Genomic DNA, 27595 nt, shown 5'->3' on the forward strand with positions numbered 1-27595 from the left:
AGGCCATACATCTAGAAAGTGAAGCTGAGAGTCAACCCCTGGTCTGGCTCCGAAAACTGGTCTTTCCATTCAAATAAACTGCTGCCTTTACCCCACTGTATTGGACCTTCTAACAGGAAAAATTAGGTCTCCATCCCAGGTTAACAAAACTGGAAAGCAAAAAATAGATGAAAAGCAGGCCATAGGAGCTGGGGTTGCTTCCCTCCCTAACTAACGATGCTTAACATGGAGTGGGGCCAGGGGTCCACTTAAGCTATGCCGAGTTCAAGATGCCAATTGTTTATTTATTTATATACAGGGTTTTGCTCTGTTGCTGAGGCTAGAGTGCAGGCAGTAGCAGGATCATAGTGCACTGGCCTCGACCTCCTGGGCTCAAGCTATCCTCCTGACTCAACATCCTGAGCAGCTGGGATCACACCTGGCTAATTAAAAAAAAATTTTGGGGGGGCCGGGCACAGTGGCTCAAGCCTGTAATCCCAGCACTTTGGGAGGCCGAGGCAGGTGGATCAGGAGGTTGAGAGATCGAGACCATCCTGGTCAACATGGTGAAACCCCGTCTCTACTAAAAATACAAAAAATTAGCTGGGCATGGTGGCATGTGCCTGTAATCCCAGCTACTCAGGAGGCTGAGGCAGGAGAATTGCCTGAATCCAGGAGGTGGAGGTTGCGGTGAGCCGAGATCACACCATTGCACTCCAGCCTGGGTAACAAGAGCGAAACTCTGTCTCAAAAAAAAAAAAATGGTGAAACCCCATCTTTTTTAAAAAAATATTTTTTTTTGGTAGAAACACGGTGTTGCTATGTTGCCAAGGCTGGTCTCAAACTCCTGGCCTCAAGTGTCCTCCTGCCTTGGCCTCCAAAGCACTAGGATTACAGGTGTGAGCCAATGCACCTGGCCAAAATGCCATGTCTTTATTTTATTTATTTAGAGACAGAGTTTCGCTCTTGTTGCCCAGGCTGGAGTGCAATGGTACAATATTGCCTCACCACAACCTCTGCCTCCTGGGTTCAAGCTATTCTACTGCCTCAGCCTCCTGAGTAGCTGGGAATATAGGCGTGCGCCACCATACCTGGCTAATTTTGTATTTTTAGTAGAGACGGGATTTTTCCCTGTTAGTCAGGCTGGTCTCAAACTCTTGACCTCAGATGATACTCAGGTGACCCCGCCTTAGCCTCCCAAAGTGCTGGGATTACAGGCATCAGCCACCATGCCTGGCCAATGCCATGTCTTTAAACCAGTGTCCTTCTCCCCATAATACCTCCCACGGGTCATGTGTTTTCAGAAACATACTGGTGACAAGGCGAGTGTTGAGAAGATGGTACTTCTCACCCATCATAGGAAGGAGTTCAGGAGTTAAGAGCCACTGTTCCTCAGAGAGCTTCCTCACAGGGAAGGTCAGACTTACAGACAGAGTCTCCAGATAACCAGAACTATGGTTAAGTCCTCAGAGGGAGTAAGAAGGAATTAATATTTCATCTCCCAAAGCATTCAAAGGGCTAACCCCATGTCTTCCTGTATTTTATTTTTTTGGGGACAGATCGAGTCTAGTTCTGATGCCCAGGCTGGAGTGCAGTGCCGCCATCTCAGCTCACTGCAACCTCTGCCTCCCCGGTTCAAGCAATTCTCATGCCTCAGCCTCCCTAGTAGCTGGGAACACAGTGCGCCACCACACCAGGCTCGTTTTTGCATTTTTACTAGAGACGAAGTTTCTCCATATTGGCAAGGTTGATCTCGAACTCCTGGCCCCAGATGATTCGCCTGCCTTGACCTCCCAAAGTGCTGGGATTTCAGGCTGAGCCACCGCACCGGCCTTTCTGTATTTTAAATGAACATGAGTAGTTCTACACCCGACAAAAACTGTTTAGGGACCGCTGGAAACTCGGACAAACTCCTTAGCCTAGCACTCAAGACCTTTTCCTCAACTGGATGTCTAGCCTGGTCTTTTACTTACATACCGCCCAGGTGCTCTCCAGTTTCTGGGCCTTTGCTTAGGCTATTCCTGTCTCCATCTAGGTCTCCGACTGTTGAAATCCCATCACATCTTTAGTCCCGGGCAAAATATCACTTTATTCTCTGACAGAAAGTTTCTCATCTACCCTTACCCTAAAGGTTCATGCCAGGAGGGATTAGATCCCCTCTAATACTCCAGAGTAGCTAAACTAAACTTAATTATGCGCTACCGCCACCCTTCCCCCCAACTTCGCCACCATTGCCACTGGCCTGCACTTAGCTGGCTGCTATAGTAGATACCTGCCGGACAGCGTGAGTGGCTTGTATTCCAGGGCCATCTGCCTGCGTTGGGGGTCCAGCGGGGAGGCGTTGGAGACGGGAATGGGGCTTGAGCTCCTTGCACGCTACTCTCCCCGCCGCCCTGTTAGGTATAGTGCCACAAGCACCAATTGCAGCTTTCCTGTTACCATAGCGACAGGCGGGGCGGGAAGCACCAATTGCAGCTTTCCTGTTACTATAGCGACGGGCGGGGCGGGAGGGCAAAGTCTCCCTTTGGAACTACATCTCCCATCATGCACCCGCGCCTCAGGGTGTCTGTCTCAGCCTCAGGCCTGAGACCTGTTCCAACCCCCCGGAACCCTGCGGGGCCGACAATGAGGAGCAGAGCTTAAGGAGGCGGCCTCGCTCCCCTGCCCACCGCTGGGGTTGTAGCCTCCCATAATAGCGGATCTCTCAAGCCCTGGCCTGCCCTCGGCACCGCCACAACGGGCCTAATATGGCCGCTGGTGCTGGGACCGGCCGGGCGCGCGGAGAGTCCGGCAGAGGTCCGCGATCAGGAACTGCTCCCGGCATTCCTCGCGGGTGTATGGCGTGGGCTTCCTTCCCCATCTCCAGGTCCCGCGAGGAGACTCTCGGGCTTTGAGGTGAGACTTGAGGTTCCGCTGGCCGGTACTGTAGCAGGAAAGGGCAGGTCATCCCGGGTCGTGAGCCACTGGCCTCCTTGGGTGGCAAGGTGTAGAGAAGGGGGCGTTGGAAAGACATCCGCCACCCGTCCTGCTTTCTAGGGGCCCTTTGGATTGAGGACATCATCGGCAGTGGAAGGGATTTTACTGGAGACCTGTCACTGTCAGAGACTTAAAATAACACCAACGGGACGTTAATGTCACCGAGGCTGGGAGAAAAGGGCAGTAGCCCTAGAGACTACTGCGACAGTGTGTGCCTCATAAATTCTTCCCCGGAGGGCGTCTGTGATGAGTTGCCGCCCCAGGGGCTGAGCACCAGGCTTTGCATCCTCGGGAGCTCAGCAAACGTTTGTTCAACTAATTGCAGGTAGCATGGCCCAGGGCGTGATTGAGGTGGAGCGGAAGTTCCTTCCAGGGCCTGGCACAGAGGAGAGGCTGCAGGAGTTGGGGGGCACCCTGGAGCACCGGGTCACCTTCCAAGACACCTACTATGACACCTCTGAGCTGAGCCTCATGCGGGCTGACCACTGGCTGCGACAACGAGAGGATAGTGGATGGGAGCTCAAATGTCCTGGAGCAGCAGGTGTCTTAGGACCCCACACTGAGTATAAGGAAGTCACGGCGGAACCTGCAATTGTGGCCCAGCTCTGTAAGGTGCTGGGGGCTGAAGACCTGGGGACTGGAGGTGTGGCTGCTGTACTGGGTCCACTGGGGCTGCAGGAAGTAGCTAGTTTTGTGACTAAGCGGAGTGCTTGGAAGCTGGTGCTCTTGGGAGCTGATGAAGAGGAGCCACAGCTCAGGGTGGACTTGGATACAGCGGACTTTGGCTATGCTGTGGGTGAGGTAGAGGCCCTGGTGCATGAGGAGGCGGAAGTACCAGCTGCCCTAGAGAAGATCCACAGGCTCAGCAGCATGCTTGGTGAGGGAAACAGGCCCTTTTGTACTTTTCCTGCTCCCCACTTTCCTCTTTTGGAAGCACCCACTGGACTATATAGTGGGGGAGGGCCTCTGGATTAAAAAAAATTTTTTTTTTTTTTTATGAGACGGAGTTTCGCTCTCGTTACCCAGGCTGGAGTGCAATGGCGCGATCTCGGCTCACCGCAACCTCCGCCTCCTGGGCTCAGGCAATTCTCCTGCCTCAGCCTCCTAAGTAGCTGGGATTACAGGCACGCACCACCATGCCCAGCTAACTTTTTGTATTTTTAGTAGAGACGGGGTTTCACCTTGTTGACCAGGATGGTCTCGATCTCTCGACCTTGTGATCCACCTGCCTCGGCCTCCCAAAGTGCTGGGATTACAGGCTTGAGCCACCGCGCCCGGCCAATTTTTTTTTTTTTTTTGAGACGGAATTTCGCTCTTGTTACCCAGGCTGGAGTGCAATGGCGCGATCTCGGCTCACCACAACCTCCGCCTCCTGGGCTCAGGCAATTCTCCTGCCTCAGCCTCCTAAGTAGCTGGGATTACAGGCACATCCACGCCCAGCTAGTTTTTTGTATTTTTAGTAGAGACGGGGTTTCACTATGTTGACCAGGATGGTCTCGATCTCTCGACCTCGTGATCCACCCGCCTCGGCCTCCCAAAGTGCTGGGATTACAGGCTTGAGCCACCGCGCCCGGCAAAAAAATTTTTTTTTAAGTGAGAGGATGTTTTCCGGTGTTTTGCCCAGGCTGGTCTGGAACTCCTGGACTCAAGCAATTTGCCCTGCCTCAGCCTTCCAAAGTGCTGGGATTATAGGTGTGAGCCTCCGTGCCTGGCCTGGATTAATTTTGTAATGGGAATTATTTTAGCAGTTTTCTAAGTTTGCTTACAGTTCTGTGAAATCTCTTTTAACAGTAGCTAATTTGGATTTAGTCCTTGTATGTGTCAAATCCTAGTCAATCTGTCTCATTTAGGTCTCATACCTATAGCCAGGTCTCCTTCACTTTCATTTCTCAGTTCCCTGCTTTGATTCTTCCTTCCCCCAGTCTTTTTTTCCCCCCAGTTGCCACTCCTCCAAAACAAGGAAAATAAGCCTTTTTACAAAAGCTGTCCTCTCAGAAGCTCGAACTCAGGACCTTTAGATGATGAGACTGATACACTGCACCGGAAGTCCAACTGATCTGCTGTCCTTTTGTTTTTACAATTAGCTAGATCCTCTTTTAATTTGTGCTTTTGGCTTTTCGTAAAGGACAATAACATTATATTTGAGACAGTGGGGTAGGATTTGGCAGATTTGTTCCCAAGCATAATTCCCTGTCGACAGTTCATCCATACTACTGTGGACTTGTGCATCCCATGGGGCCTGCTAACAGCCCTGCAGTGCTGTTTGAGCCTCCTCGGTAAACACACTGAGTTCCTTACTATGTGCCCAGCACACTGCCAGGCACTAACAACAGATACTGGTAGTAGGCAGTTCCATTCTCACCTCACTACATAGAAGTGAGAATTCTATGTTAATCCCACCCCATGGCTATAGCTGCCTCTTCTTTCTATAGCCCTGGTTTCTATGTGTACGTCTCTGCATGTGCTTCATTACCAAGCTAATGAGCTTTGGCCTGCCTAGATGGGCTTTAATCTTGATTGGGGCACGGGGTAATAACTGAAATGAGCTGGCGTTGAGACATCCTTCGTCTTCATGGCACCTGAGTTCCTCTTCGCCATTTCTCGCTGGAGGAGAGGCTCAGGTGTGACTTCCTAGTCCCACTCTTGCCTGAAGTTGCTTTTTTAGGTCCCACTTCCACAGGCAGGCAGGGAGTGGACTGGTGGGTTATAGAAGCTGGGTGGGTGACATTCAGAACCCCAGTGTGGCCTTGGAAACATCCATGGGGTCCTGGCTAGGTGGGCAGGGAGCAGAGTCAAAGCGCTTGTGGCTCTGTCCATTTCTCTCCTCGTCCTTTCATCTGTAGGTGTGCCAGCACAGGAGACAGCACCTTCCAAGCTGATTGTGTACCTACAGCGTTTCCGGCCTCAAGACTATCGGCGCCTGCTAGAAGTGAACAGCTCCAGAGAGAGGTCACAGGGGACTGGACATCCTGACAACAGCTTGGGCTAGGGGTGTTACTTCGTAGAAGGGGAAGGGAACTCTGGGTCTAACGGGGTCCACTCCTGGGCCGACTGTGCCTCTCCCCTCGGCGTCCCTTCTGACAGTGACTCCTCTCTCTCCAGCTCTGCCTGTTTCTTTCCCCTATTCTAAGCTACTCTTCCTTGAGCCCTCCCTGGCTGCTTCCTCTCCTTCATCCGTCAGATGCAATCTGTGGGCCGCCCCTCTCCCCTGGCCGCTAAGCAGCCTCCATTGATTTCCGCTCGTGTTTATAGGATTTCCACTTAGCCGTGATCAGTAGTTAAGCACAGGAAAATCCCTTGCCACCCCCCCTCCCTTGGTCGATGCCATTGATTCTGCCAGCGGCTCCTAAACCGCCTTACAGCTGAGTTAGAGATGAGGGGAGGCAGCAGGGATTTCCCTGCCTTGGGGTTTGGGAAATAGAAGCAAGTTGAGGAAATGGTTGGGAAATCCTTGTTAGAGCTCTAGAAATTCAGATCTGATTTTGCCACTGTGCCCAGCTCTGGCCCAGAGGGTAGAGTGCCTCCTCTGGAAGTTTAGGGGCAAATTTGTTCCCTGATCTGGAGAGGGGTAGAAAGAACCAACCTCCCCCCTCAACCCATGTTGAGACGGGGAAGATGCATACCTCCTATGTAAGAAGGCTCTTCCCTTGCTGTTATTCATACACACTTTCTACTTCAAATATACCTAAATATGGCTTTCCTCCCCTCTCAGGCTTTATTGGGCTTCATTTGTGGGAGAACAGGGCTGGTCCCGTTTTTGCAGTGCAAAGCCAGAGCGCCACCTGCTGGTAGCCCTCAGGGGTAGGTTCCAAACTGCTGGGGCCCCCTGGGGTTTGGGACACAGGACAATTTCAGGCTGTGAGTGAAGACAGTTACTGCCACGATTCCACAGGCAAGTTGTTCACCTCAAAAATCTCCTGCACCGACTGGCCAAAGTGGTTGTAGGTGAGGCGCAGCTTTAGCCGCAGGGGGGCCTAGGAATTGGAGAGCGGGGACCAGGATTAGCACCCACAGCTTTTCCTATCCCTGGGTCTTGTCTTGGTGGGGGGGCTCCTGAAGCTCACCTTGTTAGGATTGAGGATTCTGAAGAGCTGAGTGATAGGAAGGCCACCCCGAGCTGGAACTGTGTTCCCACTGGGGGCCTGCAGCTGCAGCTGGAGACTCTGAATACAGGAGTTTAGCAGAAAACAGTATGGTAGTAGGTGGGGCTCAGACAGCCCCTCCACACCCAGTGGCTGCACACCCTTTTCCTGTAACTCCCCAAGTTGGTCTCCAGATGACTCACTCCCATCTCACACTGCCACCTACCCACCTCCACTTAGTGGCCTTTTCTCCTAGAGTCCCCAGGCCACCTCTGAACCCTGATCTTTACAAACCTTGGGCACAGCAGCCTGGCAGATGAAATGGGTAACATCACTCTCTGAGGAGTTGGTGGCAGTGACGATGATTAACAGCAAAGCAGGGTTTTCAGAGGGTCGAATGAAAGACAGATTCAGCTGTACTCCCTCACGCTCAAACACTTTGAGATCTGGGATGGGAGCTGGAGTAAGGAGACAGGCAGCTCAGTGTGCCGGTTTGAGAGAACATGTTTGTTCATTCATTCAACAAAAATTGAGGGAACACTTATTGGCCCTGCACTGCTTAAGAGGCTAGTGACAAAGAAGACAAGATAAGGCTGGAGCTTACTATAATGAGGGAGGGAAACAAGAGCCAGGCCCAGTGGCTCACGCCTGTAATCCCAGCACTTTGGGAGGGTGAGGCAGGTGGATCACCTGAGGTCAGAAGTTTGAGACCAGCCTGGCCAACATGGCAAAACCCCGTCTCTACTAAAAATAAAAATTAACTGGGTGTGGTGGCTCCTGCCTGTAGTTCCAGCTACTTGGGAGGCTGAGATAACGAGAATAGCTTGAACACAAGAGGTGGAGGTTGCAGTGAGCCGAGATCATGCCACTGTACTCCAGCCTGGGTGACACAGTGAGACTCCATCTCAGAAAAAAAAAAAAAAGGAAAAAAAAAAAAATAAGCAAGATAATTACAGACCATAATAGATCCTATGAAGGAAATAAGTCATGCCAGAATAACTGGGAAGAACTAACTTAAATAGCAGTGGTAAGGGAAGGCATCTGACATTTTAGCTGAAGCCTGAAGAGTGAGAAGGAGCTGGTCATTTGATGTGCTGGGGAAGGAACACTCCATGTATAAAAAAACATGAAATGCCAAGGGTGGGAGGGTGTGAGGAGCTGAGAGGGGGGCAATGAGTGGGTAGTGGGAAAGTGGTATAAGAAGGGCTGGGGAGGAAGCAGGGCCCTGCAGGCCAGGGGAAGAAGTCTGGAATAATGGGAAGACATGGGTGACCATGATTGACTTCATTCTTTAACCTCCTGAGATGGAGATAGGATGGGAGACACACAGGAGGAAACAGGGCCCATGAGCCTCAGCCCTTGGCTTAGGAGGAGAAGCAGCACATTTCCAGCCACCTTCTCTAAGACATACCCCCATTTGCTTAGGCTTACCTGGGGGTGGAGGTGCACAGGGAAGGTCAAGCAGGTGTACCAGGGCACCTCCTGGAGAGGGGTCCAGAAGGGGAGGATGCTGGGCATTCCCAGAAGCCCCATCCAGGAGATCTAGCAGATCCAGGAGCTGTGAGGCCTGGGGAAAGGCACAGAAGGGGCAGGGCTAGGTATGGGAGCTCAGCTGTCTTCCTACCCCGGGGCTTCCAGCCTCCTCACCTGGGACTCTGTGGGCGCTGGGGCTGCTTCTGAAAGCTGGGCTGCTGCTTTGCTTTCCTGTACTTCCTCATCAACCTGAGGGTCACCTTGTTCCACAAGAGGCATTTTTTCCAGGATGGCAGCCCTGAGAGGATGGAATGCAAGTGGGTGCATTCTGTGGGGTCTCTGGGTCTTTCACAAGAGGCATCTAGGATGAGGACTAGGAACATGAAGAGCCCAGGGCATATGGTTCAGAAGTGGCCTTCTGATTTCCTAAAATGACACGTTGTTGCTGATTTTCAGATGAGCAAGGAGGGTTGGAAGCCAGCTTCAATTAACAGTGGGTGGGAAGCTCTCACCGTGGATGTGGAAGAACACAGGAAAGGATGAGGCCCTAGAAAAGGGTATTTGGGATTGGGCCGGGGTTTAGGTCCTACACTGTAGCACAGTGCTGAACGCACCTCATGTGGTCGTACTTCCGGAAGAGTGTGTCATACTCCACAGCCCGCTGCTGCAGCTCCACGTCCAAGCAGCTCCCGTAGATGGACACCACCTGGCGGATGCGGCTGTGCCAGTGTAGTGTGTAAGTGTCAATGGCAGTGTGCCACTGCAGGATGTGGCAGGAAGGAAAGGCCCATGGAGCAGGGAAATACCCAGATTTGGCTCAAAAACAAGAACCTAAGGGCTAGGGTAGGGAGGGCTGGGTATGTATGCCTGGAAAGAAACTCAGAAATGGGTGGGCCCAATGAAAAGCCATCTCTCAAGAGGCTGGGGATGCGTTCTTACTTGTTGTCCCCACGGAGGCGGGTGCTGAGCTTCATGAGGGCTGTGAGGGCATATCCTCGGGTGGCTGGCAGGGACATATGGGACTGCAGCACCTTTTCCAGCAATGCCAGCACTTCCTCTTCTTCCACCTTCAGACATGGATAGTTAGTGACTCTGGTGCAAGTTCTGCACCCCTGATGAGTCCCTCCTCAGTACCCCCAATAAGGTCTCACCTGAAGGGGCTCAATCTCCTCGAAGTTCCCCTGCAGTAGGAGGTCCCCATACTCTCCAATGCACCAGGCTGCCACCTGCACCAGTGGTTGCTACATGGGATAAGAAACTGCTGGGCTGGCTGGGCCTGGTGGCTGTAATCCCTGCACTCTGGGACGCTGAGGCGGGAAGATCGCTTGAGACCAGGAGTTCAAGACCAGCCTGGACAAAATAGCAAGACCCCGTCTCTATTTTTCTTTTTTTTTTTTTTTTTTTGAGACGGAGTTTCACTCTTGTTACCCAGGTTGGAGTGCAATGGCGCGCTCTCGGCTCACTGCAACCTCCGCCTCCTGGGTTCAGGCAATTCTCCTGCCTCAGCCTCCTGAGTAGCTGGGATTACAGGCACGTGCCACCATGCCCAGCTAATTTTTTGTATTTTTAGTAGAGATGGGGTTTCACCATGTTGACCAGGATGGTCTCGATCTCTCGACCTCGTGATCCACCCGCCTTGGCCTCCCAAAGTGCTGGGATTACAAGCTTGAGCCACCGCGCCCGGCCAACCCCGTCTCTATTTAAAAAAAAAAAAAAAAAAGAGCAAGACAAAGAAAGAAACACTGCTGGGCCAGTGTCTGAGGTCCCCTCCTCACGTCCAGACCTGGCAACATCCCTTTAGGCAGTGCAGAGATGGTGGGAGTTGGAGGGGTGGGGAAAGGGAAGTTTGTTACCTGGCTCCCACTGCCCTCTGGTGGCCAAGCATCAGAACTACATGGCCAAACCACAAAGGATGTAAATATAAGAGGGTTGCTCCCTTGTGGAAAGGGTGGATGCTTTCTGCCCACTCTACTTAATTAAGATGAAAAAGGGGGATATAGATACTAGCTGGCATCTGTTAATTCGTTCAGCATTCAAAGTAATAATAAAACCTCATAAACACAAGAGCTTTAATCTCAAGGCAGCTCTAAGAGGCAGTCAGGGTACATGGAGCTTAAAGGAAGTTAGTCATCTGTAGTTACACAGCCAGGAGGTATCAGAGTCAGGACAAAAGCCCAGGTGTCATTAAACACAGGGCTCTGTGCTTGGATGTCTTCTGCACTATGTAGGTAGCTATCAACTTGAGAGAAAAATTGGAATCTAGTGTAGGGAGGAGGTAGCCCAGGATGGGCGAGGGAATGGTTGGGCAGCCCTGGGCCTGGGTAGGAGGGAATTGTACCTGGGAGATGTCTTCTGCCAGGGCATTGTAGAGGCGGCGCACAGAGTAGGCATGTAGCTCCTGGGCCCCCCCAATCAGCCGAGTCAGGTTGGCCACTGCATCATCCCGCACGTGGGTGCCCGCCTGGAAGGTGTGGACATGGCCAAGTCAGTGTGGTGAACCCTGACTGCTCCTGCCCAGCTCCTTGGGCCCTGCCTCACCGTCGTCAGCACATGCAGGATGGTGTCTATGTGCCAGCGTTTGGTTGGAGCAAACCTAGGGGACATACAGCTCATCAGTCCTGGTACTGACCCCCTCAGATTCTACCCTCTTCGACTACCGGACACCTCACCTCTCTGCAGCCAGCAGGATGCCTGAGGCACAGTCAGCCCGTAGGTCAGGAGGGCAGGACTCCAGAAAGGCCTGCAGCTCTTGCATCATGGCTCGCACATTGGAGCCATTTACCAGAGCCAGGCTTAGTTCCAGGGCCCTCCTGGCAGAAGAAAGAGGCTTCTATGCAGGTAGTCTAGGTCATCCTGGTCCATGCTTCAGGCCATCCCCAGGAATCTGTCCCCCTTAGGCCCCTTACTCCAGCTGCTCTAAGCTAGCTTGGAGCTTGGCCACCAGGCACTGGGAACCTCTGCCCTGCCCTTCTGTCCCCTCTCACTGCTCACCGGCTAAGGGAGGCGTCAGTTTCCTGTAGACATTCCACCACAGTGGGCCGATGCCGCTGCACAGCACTATGATCAGACTGCACCAGCCGAAGCAGTGACGTCAGGGCTACATACCTGGTCAGGATGGGGGAGGCTCTATCACACCACGGCCATCAGCCCCCCACCCCCCGTCCTGTCCTGGGTATAGGGGTAAGGGAGAAGTGGATCAGGAGGCTCTGAAGGAAGGACAGAGGGCCAGGGGATCAGTGGCACAGCCTAGGTAGACAGTTGGGACTATTACCTAATGTTCCTGTCACTGTTGTGTAGGAAACGGCCAAGAATGTTGACAGCTAGAACCTATGAGAGGCAGATGTTGGGGTTAGCCAGGAAAAGAGCAACCTGCTCATCCACTGAGGAGTGGGAACACACTGGCACAGGATGATGGGGCTAGGAGGAAGAAACCAGCAAGCAGGATCTGTGTGGGTGAGGTGGTGGGTGGGGCCCTGGTGGGAGAGGCATAAGAAATAATACCCGTAGCCCAGCTGCAGAGCGGATGTCCATGATGGTGAGTACCGTCTCAAACAGAACCGCATTCCCCGCATTTCGGCTGGTGTCTGTGTTAGTGGCTACCTGAGTGGATGAGAGAGGAGATGTATCTGCTCAGGGCCCTCCTCAGGTCTCCGTTTTTTGTTTGCTTGTTTGTTTGTTTTTTGAGAATTAAGTCTTGTTCTGTCGCCCAGGCTGCAGAGCAGTGGCGTGATCTTGGCTCACTGCAACCTCTGCCTCCTGGGTTCAAGGGATTCTCTTGCCTCAGCCTCCCGAGTAGCTGGGACTACAGGCGCACACCACCATTAGCCCCAGTTAATCTTTCATATTTTTAGTAGAGATGTGGTTTCACCATGTTAGCCAGGACGTTCTTGATCTCCTGACCTTGTGATCCGTCCACCTCAGCCTCCCAAACTGCTGAGATTACAAGCATAAGCCACCATGCCTGGCCAGGTCTCTGTTTTTCTGAGACAGGGTCTCACTCTGCCGCCCAGGCTGGAGTGCAATGGCATAATCACAGCTCACTGCAGCCTTGACCTCCCAGGCTCAGGTGATCCTCCTGTCTCAGCCTCCTGAGTAGCTGGGACTACAGACACATGCCAACAAGCCCAACTAATCCTCAGGTCTCTTGAAGGACATCACCATGTCATCTCTCCATCCTTCAACCATCCAACAAAGTTCCCTGAGCCTCCACTATATGCCAGAGCCAGCCTGGGCTCTGGGGCAATAGCACTAAAACAGTGTCCCTTTTTCATGGAGTTCACTGTCTAGAGGAGATGGAGTGGCGATTATACGGCCACTGCACAGCGAGGAGTCATGTGATGGGTACCCAGGGCTGGTGGAGTCTCTAAGCAACACAGCTAATCAGTGCCCTCTTCCCAGCCCCCACCTGGGCCAGCAAGTCATTCATGGTCTCACTGCTCTCCTCATGATTCCGGCCCAGGATCCGAAGCAGACGAAGTATCTGGACCTGAGGTTGGGTTGAAAGTTGAAAGGTGGAGGAGTTCATAGGATAAGGAGTCACATGGCTGAAGAGAAAACTCCAACGTGGAGGAGGGCACTGTGAGGGTCCAGCTCGCTCTCTAGAGCCTCCCTGTCCCTCACCTCCACAGGTCCCTTGGTCCTGGGAGGGGAACAGAGGTATGTCAGGCCAGGGGAGTTTAGGACGGGCTTAAAAAAAAAATTGTTACCAGACTGTATTTTCTGACTTCTAGGCATCTCCTCTTCCCTCACAGGTCCTGGGATGACCCAGGCAATTCTGTGCCTGCTACTCTGCTGCCCAGGACACTGACAGAACTAGTGTCCTCTGGGAGGAGACCACTGGCCATGGTCTTACTGCTACGGCCTCTGTTCCAGGGATACAGCAGTGAAAAGTCACCCCACCTGCAGGAAGGGGTCGCTGACTCCAGATATGCTGTGTTCTGTGGAGCATCCCGTTGTCACCAGAGTCCGGAGAATCTGTGCCAGCTGGGGTACCACCTGGAGGGAGGGCATGACTTTGGGCATTCTTCCTAATCCTCTCCAGCTATAGTCCCACTCCTTCCCCACTGACCCTCTCTTCCAGGCCCAGGGCCTGCCCCTTCACCAGCCCACCTTTCGGAAGTGCCTGAGGGCTTCAGGGCTTCGTTCGCAGAGCTCCGTGATCAGCGTGATGGTGCCCAGCAGGATGCCTGGGGTCAGGGTCGGGGAAGTGAACGGTGGGGGCCAGGGGCAAGAGAGTCTACTGCGTGTGTGCCTGTGTGTGTGTGGGCTACCCTTCTCCTATAGGCTGGTGTCCCCATCCAATTTTCAATTCTTTTGCCCATAGAGCTGAAGCAAAGGATGGGGAGCCCCACAGCCTTACCATGGTGGCGCTCGTGAAGCAGTTTGGCACAGGGTGGGAGGAAGACGTTGGAGAGTTCGGGGACCTTCCGGATCATGTGCACGGCAGTCAGAATAGCCTGCAGAGGTCAGGGCCCTCAGACAGGTCAGAGGGGATGGAACCCTACACCTCTACTATATGGCACACAGTGGGCAGTATTTGGAGGAGCAAGTGCCAAGAGTCCCGCCGTCTCACCTTCTTGCGCACGTAGGGGCTGGGCTGCAGAAGCAGTTTCTCCACCTCTGTGGCCAGGTCTCGGCACATCTCAGCAGAGCCCATGGTGCTCAAAGTGCACAGGGCCAGGCCTTGTACTGGCTGAATCCCCTGGCTCAGGTCACTGCAGGGTTTGGGAGGACGGTCAGTCAGGTCTCTGAGAAAATCAGTCCTTTTCAATACCCACAACAGGCAGTCCCCCAGGATTTCCAAGGTCCCCACTCTCCCATCTCCCTGATTCCAAGTGATTGCCAGAACCCTCTCACTTCTTGATGCTGTTGGTAATGAGCAGGTGGGCATCGTGCCTCTCATCCAATAGAAGCATAGCCCCCAGGTAGCCCACCCTCTTGTCTGTGAATCTGGAGGAGGCGATCAGTTTCAGGCACTCCATCTATGTATGGAGAAGGGGGCAGACCAGGAAGAGGCAGGGGTGAAACCAGAGACACTCACATCCCTGTTCCATCTTCCTCTTTAAAACCAGATTAACCTGTGGGGCATCGTATCTCATCACCATCCCTTCAAAAAGAGGAGAAGCTTAGGAGATTCAGGTGTTAGTGGGTAGGAGGAACTAGGAGTTGAGGAGGATGGGAGGGGAGAGGAGTGGAGGAGGTGCCTGCCCTAAACCAGGCTGGCCAGAGAATGAAGGGCTCAGGCCAGATGTGGTTTGCAGCGCAGGCTGTGAGACTCAAAAAATGTACAATGAATGAAAAAACAAACAAACAAACAAACAAAAAACAGGGCTTAAACAGGTGAGGGCGTCTGAGACTGCCCCACTAGCCTTCTCAAGCTCAGAAGGGAAGTATTCCTGGCCGATACCTGTCCAAAGTGGGCGGGGTAGCCCAACATGTGGACGTAGAGCAGTTTGGCCAGCTGCCGGTGCCTGAGCATTGGGTCCCCGTCGCGGAAGGACGCCCGAATGTGGGCGCACTCCTTTTGGATCACCTCCCGCTCCTGGGCCTGAGTCCTGGCCCCGCGAATCTCTTCGATGAGGTCCTGAAGCTTCAGCGACGGCACCACCATCCTGACGAGCAAAGCCCGGGAGTGGAGAAACACTCTCTGGCCGGGTGTGCCTGGGCTTTCGGACCAGGCCTGTCCTGTGTCAAGACCCTAAGAGCCCCGGTCCCACAGGTACCCTAAAATTGCGCCCCGCATTTCACCTTTCCCCAAGTGGGTCTCCAAATGCCGCGCCCACCCTCCTGCCCGAGAAGCCCACTACGCATGCGTCCACACCGCAGCCGCGCTCGTTCCTATTGCGCATGCGCCTGAGCCCCACCTCTCTCTCCCGGGTTTCCTCCCTACCTGGTACCCCATCGCTAACTCAGCCGATTGCTTTCTTTCCACGGCCCTCGGCTGTTTCTTCCGCGAGCTTCCTCCCCCCATTCCCATCTCAGGCAGCGGCAGCGACAGCTTGCCTTCCCCAGGACGCCACCCTCACCTGGCTTCGGTCTCAACTCCGCTCCTCTGCCCCCCAGCGCTTCCTGGTACGGGGCCGAGTGGGGTTGGTGCTGGATGCGGTCCTTCCCTCTCCCCGCCTCCACCACGGGACCCCGCCCTCCTGGGCCGACTGTAGCCTTCCAGAATCCTCTGACCTCGGGCCTCAGGCTTTAGACTTAAGGGAAAGGATCTCTTATCGCAGAGGGGCGGAGAGATAGTCCTGGAGTTCTCCCAAGAGGCCTCCTCGCACGTCCTCACCACCCGGAGGGCCTCAGCTTGGATTCGAAGCCATCGCACCCAAAAGGAGATGACAGTCCCCCCCCTTTTTTGAACTTTTTTATTAATATATTTTTTTTGTTAAATTTCTTTGTATTTTTTTTCCTGCAAGACTTGGTGTTGGCGGCACTGTTGTAGTTTAACTTCAATCCCAAATTCCATGAAATAGAAATCAGAAGTAAAGGTTGAGAGGGGAGGAAGGAGGGAGGCAAGCCAAGGAATAAACAGAGTTTGACTAGAAAAAAAGAAGAGGGTATGTGTGGTGGGCATTCCCGGGCAAGGCCATTCCTTGAGGGAGGGGGTTGGCAGGCAGCTTGCCTCTGCCTCATGCAGGGGAGGGAGGAAAGATCCCCTGGGGACCCTACAGTCCCCTCTTCCTAGGGCTTCCTGCTCCCAGGGGAAAAGCTAATACCAGGGAAGGATCAGCCACAACCTCAAACAGGGCTCTCCACCCACCTGTCACCCGGGTTTGACTCCCACCTCTGCCCTGCCTGGGTAGCGTGTGAGATCAGCTTTCTTTGATCCCCTCCTTCTGTTGTTTTCCCATTTCACAAGATTCTGATGTGAGCGGGGAAGGGAAATAACCCATTTTGAGACTACTAAACTTGTCACAGCTTCTGCTTCCTTGTGAGCTCCTGTTAACTTGTCTGGTCCTATCCCCCAGAAATGCCTCCCCCGACCCCAACTCCTAGAGTTGGGGTGTGGGGGCCTTGCTCAAGTGCCTCTAACCCTCTGCAGTAGAAATGTCTTCTTCAGGCCCCTTAGGAATTTAATCAAAGGCCACAAGTGAGTCCAGACCAACCAAATAAACTATTGGAGTGAGGGGAAACAGAAGGGTGGGAGAAGTCAGTGGCAGAGTCTGGGCGGGGTGGACCTGACTGCATTGGATATTCTCTGTTCCTTTACACGTTGCTCTTGGCATGGCATGCCACCATAGGGGGCTGGAGGAGGGGCTGGCTTGATGAGGAAAGAGGGAGATGCTAGGGAGTTATTCTACTTTTCACTTCCCTTCTCTCCCTCAGGGAAGGATGGAATTGGGCAGGAACCCAGCTCAGTGCTTGGAGGTGAGATAATAGCCTCCAAGATTAGAGGTGGAGGCTGCACCTCCTGCAGCTTTTTTACTAGGCCTCAGAGGGACACCAGGTCCCTCAGGCCAGGGAGCCACAGCAGCTCAGCCAGTGCCTTGCCCGGCATTCAGTCACTCCTTCTTCATTTTCTTCCTCCTCTCCATTCAGCTTCCAGAAGTCTCCTTAGGATACCAAACCCCCACCCGCAGCGAAGTTGAGGTCTAAAGAAAAGGTGGGGAGGGCGTGGGGCAATGGTCTGACTTAGATTTGTGTGTCTCAGAGAAGACAGCAACTCTGAGAGAGAAAAGCCCTTCATATGTAAACAATCTAGAGAAAGAAGGGGTTGGGATGGGAAAGGAATACAGAGACAGATCCAGAAGAAATGAGATAATCTGAAAGAAGAGAGGGAAAGAAAAAGCAAGAGAGAAAAAAAGAGGGGACAGAAAAGAAAGGAAGAAGGGAAAGAAAGATAGGAGAAAACACAGCCAAGGAGAGGAAAAGAGAAAAAAGGCAGGTGAAAGAGGTGAAGAGGCAGGCAACCAAAGCCAGAACCAGGCCAGGAAGTAGCCTCAGGTGAGGAGCTGGGAGAACAGGAATGCCAGGCTGAGGTCCAGGAGGGCCACGGCTCCCACCACCAGGGGGTTGGCAGCTCCCTAGAGAGACAGAGAGGGAAGCCAACTCAGTCCCTGAGGACAGGGCCCACCTTCCTGCCCTGTCTGAGGTGGCAGAGCTGAAGGGTCTCAGGCACCTCCCTGCAGAGCCTGGAGCTGGGGGGGCGGGTATCACCAACATTTGTTTTGGATTGCAAAACCCCCTGTTTTCCCAGGCAGGGTCCCACCTTTCCTCTGGCACCCTCAATACAGGGACAGCCCTTCCTTCTCCTCCCCCCAGTCCCCTCCCATCAGCATATCATGTGTCCCAGGCAGGAGGTGCCTGGCCTTAGTAGCAGACATTGGCAGCAGCAGCCAGTACTGCAGTAAGGCAGAGGGATGAAGGGGTGAGGATGTGGTTGCTAGGAAACAGAAGGCCTAGAGCCCAATCAGAGTAGAGGGTTCTGGGGAAACTCCGCCTCTCCTGGTTTTCGGCCTTCTTCCCTATTTCAACTTCTTCCCAGGAGAGGGAGGGAGAGTCAGGGTAGGGAGGGAACAATCTTTTCCTTTTTTATTTCTGGGCACCAAAGAGAGAAAGTGCGGAGGTGGGGGTGGGGGTGGAGTAGGAAACTGAGAGCTGGAAATGATATGGAAGGAGAACGGGGAAAAATGTTTTAGCTCTCCCATTAATTATTAGTTTATAACCCTGGGCAAGTTAATCAAGTGCTCTGGGCCTCAGTTTCCCCATCTGTCAAATGAGGGTGTCGGGCTCACAGGTGTGTAAGGTTCCTTCCAGCTCAACATCCTTTTTTTTTTTTTTTTTTTTTTTTTGAGGTGGGATATGGTCCAAGACTGGCCAGGCAGAGGAAGCCAAGTCGAGATAAAAGCCCCCTGGGGATCAGACAGGTCTGGAAAGGGTGGGAGGCAAGGCTTTGGGGAGAAAAGGGCACATAGCAGGAACAGAGAATCTCACCGGTTGGGCTGGCCTCTCGGTTGCAGCGGGCTCCCCGAGCTCTTCTGTCAGGCACCCAGCATCAGGACCCCTCGAGGATGAGCCCCTCAGGACCAGCATGGCGATGGGCTCAGGCTCCATGCCTGCTGGGGCCCTCAGTGGGGGCAGGGGCTCTTCATCCTCCCCCTCCTCCTCTCGAAGACTTCCTGAACTGTCGCTGCAGCCTCCGAGGAGTGGGGAACCATCTCTGGGCCCTGGCCCCTGCATCCCAGCCTCATCCTCAGCCTCATAACCAGCTAGTTCCTCTGCCTGCTCACCTGGGCCCCCCCATTCCTCAGGCCAAGCTTTGGGGCTGGAGTAGGGACCCTGGTCCCCTCCAGGAGGCAGTGGGCTTCGGCAGGCAGGGGGTCGCCAGGGTTGGCGGGAGGAGGCGGGACTGCTGGGCAGTTCAGGGGATCCCTCTGAGGGGGTCAGTCCATTCTCATACACCCCAGGGCTGTCCTCATCCAGGGGCTCCGTGTCAGAACCTTCTGAGTCCTGCCTGGGTCTGCGGCCTGGGTAGGGATAGCTAAGAATCAGAGGGGCCTAACTGGTCTTGGGCTGGAGTGGTTGCAGCTTTATCCTTGACTGGGTACTTCCCAGGACTTTGGAATCCCCAGGCTCATAGCCTGTCACTGCCAGACCCCAAACCCCCCATTATCCTACTGCATACATTTCCAGTCCCATTCCCCAGACAACCGGGTCTGGCCCCACCCTGTGTTCCTTGTACCCTCATTCCTTGTTTTTTCCATCCCCTGTTCCCTTGCAGGGCTTCTCATCTGTTTTCCCACACCTGATGCTCTCTAGCTCCCCAGAGGCCCCACTTCCCTCCCCTGGCTGCCCATGCCTCACCTGGGGCCTCTAGCATGGGCTGCAGGTCCTGGGCTATCAGTTTGGCCATTCGAGCTGCCTCCACAGCCTTCTCAGCGACACTGCTGGCTGCCACTGCCTTTAGGATGGCGTCTGCTGCCCTGTTAGATCCAGAGACAGGGACTAGATGGGGACTTAGCACATCTTCCCCCACTTCAAAATAGCCCCTGCTCAGATGCTCCAGCCCCCTAGTCCCTGTCCCTTCTTTTTTTTTTTTGAGACACAGTTTCGCTCTTGTTACCCAGGCTGGTGTGCAATGGCGCCATCTCGGCTCACCACAACCTCCGCCTCCTGGGTTCAGGCAATTCTCCTGCCTCAGTCTCCTGAGTAGCTGGGATTACAGGCACACGCCACCATGCCCAGCTAATTTTTTGTATTTTTAGTAGAGACGGGGTTTCACCATGTTGACCAGGATGGTCTCGATCTCTTGACCTCGTGATCCACTGGCCTCGGCCTCCCAAAGTGCTGGGATTACAGGCGGGAGCCACCACACCCAGTCAGGTCTTTTTTTATTTTTTGAGGTGAAATCTCACTCTTGTCACCCAAGCTGGAGTGCAATGGCACAATCTTGGCTCACTGCAATCTCTGCTTCCAGGTTTCAAGAGATTCTCCTGCCTCAGCCTCCCGAGTAGCTGGGATTACAGGTGTCTGCTGCCAAACCCAGCTAATTTTTGTATTTTTAGTAGAGACGAGGTTTCACCATGTTGGCCAGGCTTGTCTCAAACTCCTGACCTCAGGCAATCCGCCTGCCTCATCCTCTCTAGGTGCTGGGATTACAGGTGTGAGTCACCGTGTCTGGCTGCCCCTGTCCCCTCTATATCACATCTTCCTGAGACGAGCTCTCTTCTGGAGTCTTCACCCTTCCTCACAGTCTGCCAGCTGTTCCCCTTCCTGGCAGGCCAGGGCAGCTCCAGTTTGGTTTCCTCCCTCTGACCTGGGCTACGTTTGCCATCATCACACCATCCTGCTCCTCTCACACCTTTCTACTGCTACGTTCTGTAGTAACACTTCTTCTTCCAGCTGCAAGGGCTGGGCCCTCCTGGAACTTTGTCATTCCATTCCTGTCCTGCTGCCTTCCCAGTGACAGTTGAGACCTCACTCTTTTAGCACATCTCCTGCATTCCTGCTTGGTGCTTATGAGCTATACCTACCACCCTCTTTGCAGTCGGCACCTCCTGTTGTTACCAACCCCTCTCACCCCCGCTGGGGTCACGGCCTCTCTGTGGGGTCCAGCACGGGGTCCTGTACCTCGATCCTGCCCTCCTAGCAGCTTCACCCCTGCCCCGCCCCCTTGTTTGGATCCACCATCTCCCTCATGTTAACAGTCTCTGCCTCTCTTTCCCTTTCTACCACCACTTCTCATTATTATTAATCCTATCTCTACCAGTGCAGATTTCCTGGCATAAGAATGTCCTGTCTTGCTTTCCTTTGGCCTCTTTTGTTATCACATTGTCCCCTCCCACCCTGTGTCTCTGCTACCACCCCACTGTTTCGACTCATGCTTCTCTGGGCTCTGGAACTGGAATAAGTGTGGGTCTCCCCTTTGGGTAATGATCCCATCCCCTCTCCCTGCTAATATGCATGCTTTCTCACCATTGTGACTACACTTTTGGCTAAACCCTTAGTCTTCTTTCCACAGCCCCCTCCCACCTTCCCTGCTTCTTAGGTGCAGGCAGCCTGGGAGTCTGATCAGTTCTTTCCCGCTGTTGTTTCTCAGTTCTCCCTCTGATGTCAGATGCTTCCTCAGTTTTCTCTTCCCTTTCACCCTCTGCTGTTAATCATAGATGCCTAGTCATCCTCAAATAAGTTCTGTAATTCTGAGGGTGGGACACAAAAGAGCCAGGACAGAGGCAGTCAGATGAGCTTGCCATGGGCTTGAATGGATCACACCTCATGACTGCCTCTGGCCACAGGTCTGTTCTCTCTGGCTGAGGAAAGCAGTCTGGTATGAGGGTGGGGAAAAGGATGGTGATATCTACTGTCCGTATTCTTAGTCCATAGTCTGTTATGTTTTTGGGAGCTATGATTAGCCCCTTCTCCTCAAACCTCGAGGGTCAAAGATCTTTAGAGGCTGCTTGGTGGGATCTCAGATAATGTGGTTCTTCTGTCTTAGGACTTTCAGATTCTATATGACTAGCCCTGTCCTGAAACTGAGCTGGTGTCAGGGTGCACAGCAGACACATATGCAGTTTCCTGCCTCTGGCCTTTCAGCGGGGCAAAGTCAAGGAGAAGGTGGACAGGGCTGTCAAGGGCACCTGTAGAACTGTGAGCATGGGGATCGTGGTCCTGGGTCATATTGAGTTATTTTGGTGGCCTGAAACTGATGCACTGATGAGGCCTGTTTTTGTGTATGAAGAGTATGGATGATCAAGTCCTATGCAGTAGACTTAGTCTGTGCTCCGGCATTAGACTCAGGGCAGGCTCAGGCTACCTGGCAAAGGCACCTGCTGCTGAGGCTCTGCTGTTTCCATGGCAGCTGGCAGCCAATCAGGATTGCCAGGCCTGTTGCTGGGGAGACCAACCAACCTCCTCCCACTGCCTGATCCTCTAGTTACTGAGATCAGTTTTTCCTGCACATGTCTCCACCCTATCTAGCCTAAAATGTTCCCTGGTGCTCTGCCTTCCCCCTTCCCTGGCTTAAGGCCCTGGACTCTAACATCCAGACTCCCAGACACATCTATAGATGTACATTATCTGGCTCAAACATCTACTCTGCATTTGGCATGTTTATATTCTCTCTCTTACACACACACACACACACACACACACACACACACAGACATACATTCTCTCTCTTTCTTTTCTCTCTCTCTGTCTCTCTCTCTCTCACACACTCTGTCACTTGTTATACAAACTCATTTAAGCATATTTGGACATTTCCTGATCTCTGACCTACTGAAAAAGTCTCAAATTTAAATGAAATCCCCCATCCCTTTAAAAGAAAATTCAATATGTAAAAATTCAAATATGTGAGTTGTATAAATAAAGGGAATATGAATCTCATTACAAGTGGAATTTTGACTTCTTTTAGATTTTTTTTTCTTTTTTTTTTTTGAGACAGAATTTTGCTCTTGTTGCCCAGGCTGGAGTGCAGTGGTGCGATCACTGCAACCTCCGCCTCCTGTGTTCCAGTGATTCTCCTGCCTCAGCCTCCCAAGTACCTGGGATTACAGGCACCCACCACCACACCCAGCTAATTTTTATATTTTTAGTAGAGACGGGGTTTCACCATGTTGGCCAGGCTGGTCTCAAACTCCTGACCTAAGGTGATCTCCCTGCCTTGGCTTCTCAAAGTGCTGGGATTACAGGTGTGAGCTACCATGCCCAGCCTTCTTTTAGATCTGTTCTATCTAATTCAGTAGTTACAAACCATATGTGGCTACTAAGCATTCGAAACGCATCTAGTCTGAATGGAAATGATGTGATTTAAGTGTAAAATTTAAGGGGTGGTCCTGTGCTGCCCTCCTCGCTGTGCAGGGAGCCTCACTTGCTGCCCAGGGAGCTGCAGATTTCAAAAACTTAATTCAAAAGGAATTTGTAAAATGCCTTAATAATTTTATATTGGTTACCAGTTGCAATGATAATGTTTTGGATATATTGGTTTAAATTAAAATATTATTGAAATTAATCTCACCTGCTTATATTTTTATTCCTTTGTTTGTTTGGTTCTTTATTTTTTAGAGACAGGGTCTTGCTATGTTGCCCAGGCTGGTCTTGATGGGCTCAAGTGATCCTCCTGCCTCTCAAGTAGCTGGGACTACAGGTGTGTGCCACAATGCCTGCCTTCTTTTTATTTTTTAGTGTGGTTGCTAGGAGATTTAAAACTACGTATTTGGCTTGCATTATATTCCTGTTAGACAGCACTGCTTTAGATAGCAAGGTTCTTGATGCAAGGAAATGCAATTTGATTTACAGAAAAGTTTCATTTACAGGGAAACCTCCTTCCCTCAAGCCTCTGATCAGGCATAAAAGAAGGCAAAGGAGACAAGGCTGGGAGAGACTATCTTTTCAGGTGGATAGGTCAGCTGTACAAATTAGACTTCCCAAAGGCCCAAGGCTGAAATGGTGTCAGGATGGGAAGTGGTTAGGAAGGGACAGGCCCTATTCCACCCAGGGCTGATGCTCCCAGCCTGAGGCCCGGAGGCTGGATCAGCTGCAAGAAGAGGAAGACTGGACATGTTTGAGTTCCAAGAGATTTCTGGGGCTGTACAAAACAGGCTCCTTGCTACTCCCACACACAACAATGGATTCCATAGACACACATCTCCACACAAAAGACACCAAGACACATGTACAGTCTTACACCACCTCCCTCAAATACCCAGCCACCCACAGTTACACCCACATCCACCTGTAGCCTCAGATATAAACACCGAGAATGCCCAGGACTACAACTGCCTGGCCTTAGGCCTGCTATTCCCCATCAAGCCCTAGGCCTTGGGCCTTGGTCCTCCCTTAGGCACACCTCCCTTCCCGGTCCCCAGTGCACTCCCCCCCTCCCCGCTAAGCCCGGCCTTGGCCTCTTAACTGGATGCCCACCTGGCAGCAGCGATCTCCTGGCGCTGACGGGCAGCGCTCACGGCTCGACGGGCGCCCTCGACAGCCCTGTCCACCTTCTCCTTAACTTTGCCCCGCCGAAGGGCCAGAGGCAGGAGGCTGCGGACGCGCCCGCCGTGCACCAGCCGGTTGCGCTTGTACTTGCCCTCCTCGCGGGAGCCGTCGGGGCGGGTGGTGCGCCCGTAGCCGTGCCGCCGGTTGCCCAGCCACTCGCCCTCGTAGCGCAGCCCGTTGGAGCGCTGGCTCACGCCGAAGCCGCTGCGCCGGTCTGCGCGCCACTCGCCCGCGTACACCTCAGTGGCCGAGCCTTCGATGAGGGCGGGCGGCGCTGCCGCCGGGGGCCCGCTGGCCTCCGAGCCAGGCGGTCCGGTGCTGCCCACCTCGCTGCTCACCTCGCTGCGCAGGGAGCCTCGCTTGCTGCCCAGGGAGCTGCGACGCCCGCCCGCCCGGAGCCCGCTGAGCAGCAGCGAGCGGCGGAAGAATCCGCCGGCCGCCGGGGTGCGCTTTCGGGAGGACGCGCCGTCGGCGTCCCCCGGCCCAGCCAGCACGAAGCCGCCGCGGGAGCCCGAGGCGGGGCTGCCTCCCTCGTCGCCGGGCAGGGGCAGGGGCGGGGGTGGCGTCGGGGGGTCGCTATGGCCCGAGTCCAGGGAGGTGCGGCGGGGTGAGCGCAGTAGCGCCGCCTGATGGTAGGGCACACTCTGGCGCACCCCGTAGCCGTGGCGCTTCCCGGCCTGCCACTGGCCCTGGTAGGTGCCTGCGGGCGGTGGAGGGGTGGGAGAAAGTCAGGACGTACCGCTGGGGTCCTTGCACCCCAAGTCCCAAGCTCTCCTGGAAGCCCAGGCGTCAGGCGGGACAGGTAGAGGCACTTGGCGTGGAAGTTGGGGAAGGGCACTGGGAGCCGGGGACGGGCCAGGCTGTGCCGGAAAGTGTGGAAGAGCAGAGTGAAGACGGGCAGGTAGCAGGAGCCCTACGTGGATTTTGGCAGTGCGGGTAGACAGGGGAAACGGGGAGGGCCCGGCAGGTGGCGAAGGACAGGCTAGCGGGGGTGTTTAAATAGGCAAACAGGACTCTGAGGGGCACGCGGACGGAGAGCAGAAGTGTTAGGGACAGGCAGGTAGAGAGGGAGGTGTGAGAACAGGCAGGCAGGGAAGGGGCGAGGGGTGAGGGAGAAGCGAGCAGGAGACAGACAAATGGGGAAAGCATGATCATGATGGGAGAGAGCAGAAACTGGGGGTTAGGGGTCACACCGATGGGGAATGGTGTGCGGGACAGATGGATGGGTGCAGGGGCGCAAATGGCGGGCAAAGGCGCAAGGCTGGGGAAGGCGCACGCGGACGAGCAGACAGACACTGGTGGGCCGGGCCCCGCACCTCCGTCGGAGTAGGTCTCGGTGCCGTAGCCGTCCTGGAAACCGTCCTTCCAGAGCCCGGCGTAGCGCAGGCCGGACACGCTCTCCCACACGCCGCTGCGCCCCTTCAGCCCGCCCAGCCACTCGCCGCGGTACGTCCAGCGGCTCTTGCGCTCCACGCCCAGCCCTTCGCGCTTGCCCTGCTGCCAGTGGCCCTGGTAGCTGTGTCCGCCGGGCCCCGTGAAGACGCCCAGTGACTCGAAGCCGTGTGCCCAGCAGCCGCTGTACTCGCCCTGGGCGCCGGGGCCGGTGCACACGCCGTAGCCATGTGCCCGCCCCGCCTCCCAGCCCCCCACGTAGCAGCCCCCGTCGTCAAAGTCGAACTTGCCCCCGGGGGACATGCATGTAGTTGGCGCGGCCTCAGCCCCCCAGCGGCTCAGCGCATCCTGGGGCTGGAGAGCCGGCTGGGGGCCTTGGAGCCGGGCGAGGCCTTGGGGGCGGGGGCAGTTAGACCGGGGCCGGGCGGGGGGGGCCCAGCGCGGGCAGGCAGGGCCGGACCCTCATCCTGAGTGGCTGCGGAGAAAGAGGGAGGGGGGCAAGTGGCGAGAGAGGCCCCTCCTCTTGGCCCGCCGCTCCCTGGCCCGGTGGCTCTGGGGCATCAGCACCGCCCCCCAATCCACCCCCTGCCTCGGCAGCATCTTCCAGCAGCTCCCAAGCTTTGGGGGCATGGGGGGCTCCCCCATTTCTCTCTTTGTGGAGCGGGCCCCTCCCAGGACTTGGAGCCCCAACCCCAAGCGGCAGTCCCAATTCTCCAACCTAGAACCCCGAAGTGTCGAGTATGGATGGCAGTTTGGGGGTCCTGAGAGGGGGGTGGGCAGAATCGTAGGCCACCAGCTTCCCTGGCTGCTGTCAGGACCCCTCAGCCCCGGTTCTTCGGCGTCTCTGGCAAAGGGATGGGGGTGGGGGTAGAAAATGTTGCGGGGAGATCTGACCAAGGTGGGCAGACGGTTTGTCGGGGGTAATGGATGGGGCCCAGGGGAAGCTCTGCAGGGGAAAGGCCAGGGTGGAGACGGGCAGACAGGCAGAAGGGAGGGGGCAGGTTACTCACCATGTGGGCTGGGGCTCAGGCTGCCTCCCCGGCACAGCATCCATGGCAGGATACCTCCACTCCCACCTCGCCCGGACAAGCCAAGCCCCCTCCCCTTCCGGAGAGACTGCTCCAACCCAGAGAGGAAAGGTGGGGGAGTCCGGAGAGAGTCCCCTCTCTCCCCAGCTGGAGGAGCAGGCTGGGTGGGGGGGCGAGGTAGTGGCAGGGGTGGGGGAAGATGAGAATAGTGTAGGGGAAAAAATCTGTCTTGGATGGAGATAGGGAAGAAGAGCTGGGAGCTGGATGCAAAGGGGGAGGGGGCTATCAAGAGGGGGTGTTTTTATTATTTTTTTCTTCTTATGGTTGGGAGAGGAAAAATAAATCAAAATTCCGATTCCATCCCAGCACAAATCAATGTTTGCTCCATCCCAGCATCACGGGGGAGGCTGGGCCAGGCAGATTTAAAGGGGCAGGGAGAAGAGAAGAGAAAAGAGGGTGGGTAGAGGAGGATACAGTGAAGAAGAGACAGGGGCAGTGATGCGGGTGGTGGTGGGGGGTCCCCAAGCAGAAAAGGATGGGTGTCTGCTAACCCTGCGGTGAGGGAGGAGGCAGGCAGCGAGAAGGAGAAGCACTGAGACCCCCAGGGAGGAGAGAAATCCCGGCATGCGGGCTGGGAGTGGGGTGAGGCGGAGGGGAGGGGAGAGGAGCGAGGGGGAGGAGACTGAGCTGAAGATGGGGAGGCTGGGGGAGGCCGAAGCCGGGCGGGGGAGGAGAGATGCTGGCGAGGCTGGGAGAGGGTGAGAAGAATACAAAGAAAGAGGTGCAGGGGTGAGCACTAAGGAGGGAGGAGATGCAGCCTGAGAGGGAGGAAGGCGGGGAGACACATTATGGGGTTGGGGAGGGATGGCAAGGAGGAGAAAAGCAGGGGAGGAGGGAAGAAAGGGGAAAGAAATAGATATGGAGACTGAGAGAACGAAATAAGGGTTGTGAAGGGAGGGAGAAAGCTCTGCAGAGGGAAGGGCAGGCGTGGGTATAGAGATCCAGGCAGGAAGAGCCCAGATAGAGGCAGGAGGGCCGGAAGTGTTGTTTGCCGGGCCCTAGGGAGAAGGATGAACCTGCCAGCTGCTTGGACTGAAGCCAGGAAGGCTTGGGGCATAGATGCAGGTGTCCACCGAGTCCACTATCCTCCCGAAGAAAGCACTGGAGGGGGACCAGGAGGCTCATGCTCTTGTACTTTCTGAAGAAGCCTGAAATGGGGCCCTGCTGGGAAGCCTG

General features: G+C 54.5%; 3 protein-coding genes across 10 annotated transcripts in view; 1 reads left to right on the top strand and 2 right to left on the bottom strand.

The window, feature by feature from the left end:
• Positions 1 to 7978, top strand: part of THTPA (thiamine triphosphatase) — a 50694-nt gene extending 42716 nt beyond the window's left edge. For 4 of the 5 annotated variants that reach the window (XM_074393239.1, XM_074393238.1, XM_074393237.1 and 1 more), the window contains 2 exons: positions 3281 to 3832; positions 5799 to 7978. In XM_074393239.1, the coding sequence (XP_074249340.1) occupies positions 3286 to 3832; positions 5799 to 5944 (693 nt within the window). In that variant the 5' untranslated portion in view covers positions 3281 to 3285 and the 3' untranslated portion in view covers positions 5945 to 7978. Of the gene's footprint in view, positions 1 to 2503; positions 2875 to 3280; positions 3833 to 5798 lie in introns of those variants that run through there. The other variant, XM_010335028.3, reaches the window with a different exon arrangement.
• Positions 6648 to 15779, bottom strand: AP1G2 (adaptor related protein complex 1 subunit gamma 2). 3 transcript variants are annotated; one of them, XM_010335030.3, is made up of 22 exons: positions 15536 to 15779; positions 14917 to 15121; positions 14367 to 14491; positions 14083 to 14224; positions 13870 to 13966; positions 13620 to 13696; positions 13410 to 13505; positions 12916 to 12996; positions 12012 to 12110; positions 11782 to 11837; positions 11502 to 11615; positions 11180 to 11320; positions 11049 to 11103; positions 10849 to 10971; positions 9662 to 9751; positions 9450 to 9577; positions 9125 to 9229; positions 8685 to 8808; positions 8469 to 8604; positions 7332 to 7495; positions 7020 to 7118; positions 6648 to 6929 (listed from the first exon to the last, which is right to left on the bottom strand). In XM_010335030.3, the coding sequence occupies exons 2-22, from the start codon at positions 15118 to 15120 to the stop codon at positions 6828 to 6830; spliced, it is 2358 nt and encodes a 785-aa protein (XP_010333332.1). In that variant the 5' UTR covers position 15121; positions 15536 to 15779; the 3' UTR covers positions 6648 to 6827. The 3 variants fall into 3 exon arrangements, with proteins under 3 accessions (XP_010333332.1, XP_074249337.1, XP_074249336.1); XM_074393235.1 differs by lacking the exons at positions 6648 to 6929; positions 7020 to 7118; positions 7332 to 7495; positions 8469 to 8604 and having other exon boundaries at positions 8719 to 8936; XM_074393236.1 differs by lacking the exons at positions 13620 to 13696; positions 14083 to 14224; positions 14367 to 14491; positions 14917 to 15121; positions 15536 to 15779 and having other exon boundaries at positions 13870 to 13959.
• A 101-nt stretch (positions 15780 to 15880) lies between these two features.
• On the bottom strand, positions 15881 to 27308 carry JPH4 (junctophilin 4). Of its 2 annotated transcripts, XM_039468627.2 has the most exons (7): positions 26342 to 27308; positions 26050 to 26175; positions 25256 to 25806; positions 23868 to 24639; positions 19311 to 19429; positions 18441 to 18973; positions 15881 to 17530 (listed from the first exon to the last, which is right to left on the bottom strand). In XM_039468627.2, exons 3-7 carry the CDS (start codon positions 25632 to 25634, stop codon positions 17447 to 17449), a joined length of 1887 nt encoding a protein of 628 aa, XP_039324561.1. In that variant the 5' UTR covers positions 25635 to 25806; positions 26050 to 26175; positions 26342 to 27308; the 3' UTR covers positions 15881 to 17446. The 2 variants fall into 2 exon arrangements, with proteins under 2 accessions (XP_039324561.1, XP_010333336.2); XM_010335034.3 differs by lacking the exon at positions 26050 to 26175.
• Positions 27309 to 27595: the final 287 nt, after the last annotated feature.

The sequence above is a fragment of the Saimiri boliviensis genome, chromosome 2 (assembly GCF_048565385.1).
Source record: "Saimiri boliviensis isolate mSaiBol1 chromosome 2, mSaiBol1.pri, whole genome shotgun sequence".
In the NCBI taxonomy this organism is placed as follows: domain Eukaryota; kingdom Metazoa; phylum Chordata; class Mammalia; order Primates; family Cebidae; genus Saimiri; species Saimiri boliviensis.

Coding starts and splice junctions, on each gene's coding strand:
- AP1G2 (XM_010335030.3), bottom strand. CDS start 15,120: ATGGTGGTGCCGTCGCTGAAGCTTCAGGACCTCATCGAAGAGATTCGC. Junction 8,809..9,124: donor CGGAAGTACGACCACATGAG/GTGCGTTCAGCA, acceptor CCATCCTCTCAG/GGCTGCCATCCTGGAAAAAA. Junction 7,496..8,468: donor CTGTGCACCTCCACCCCCAG/GTAAGCCTAAGC, acceptor TCCTTACTCCAG/CTCCCATCCCAGATCTCAAA.
- JPH4 (XM_010335034.3), bottom strand. CDS start 25,634: ATGTCCCCCGGGGGCAAGTTCGACTTTGACGACGGGGGCTGCTACGTG. Junction 18,974..19,310: donor GCCCATGCTAGAGGCCCCAG/GTGAGGCATGGG, acceptor ATCCCTACCCAG/GCCGCAGACCCAGGCAGGAC. Junction 17,531..18,440: donor CCGAGAGGCCAGCCCAACCG/GTGAGATTCTCT, acceptor CTGTCTCTCTAG/GGAGCTGCCAACCCCCTGGT.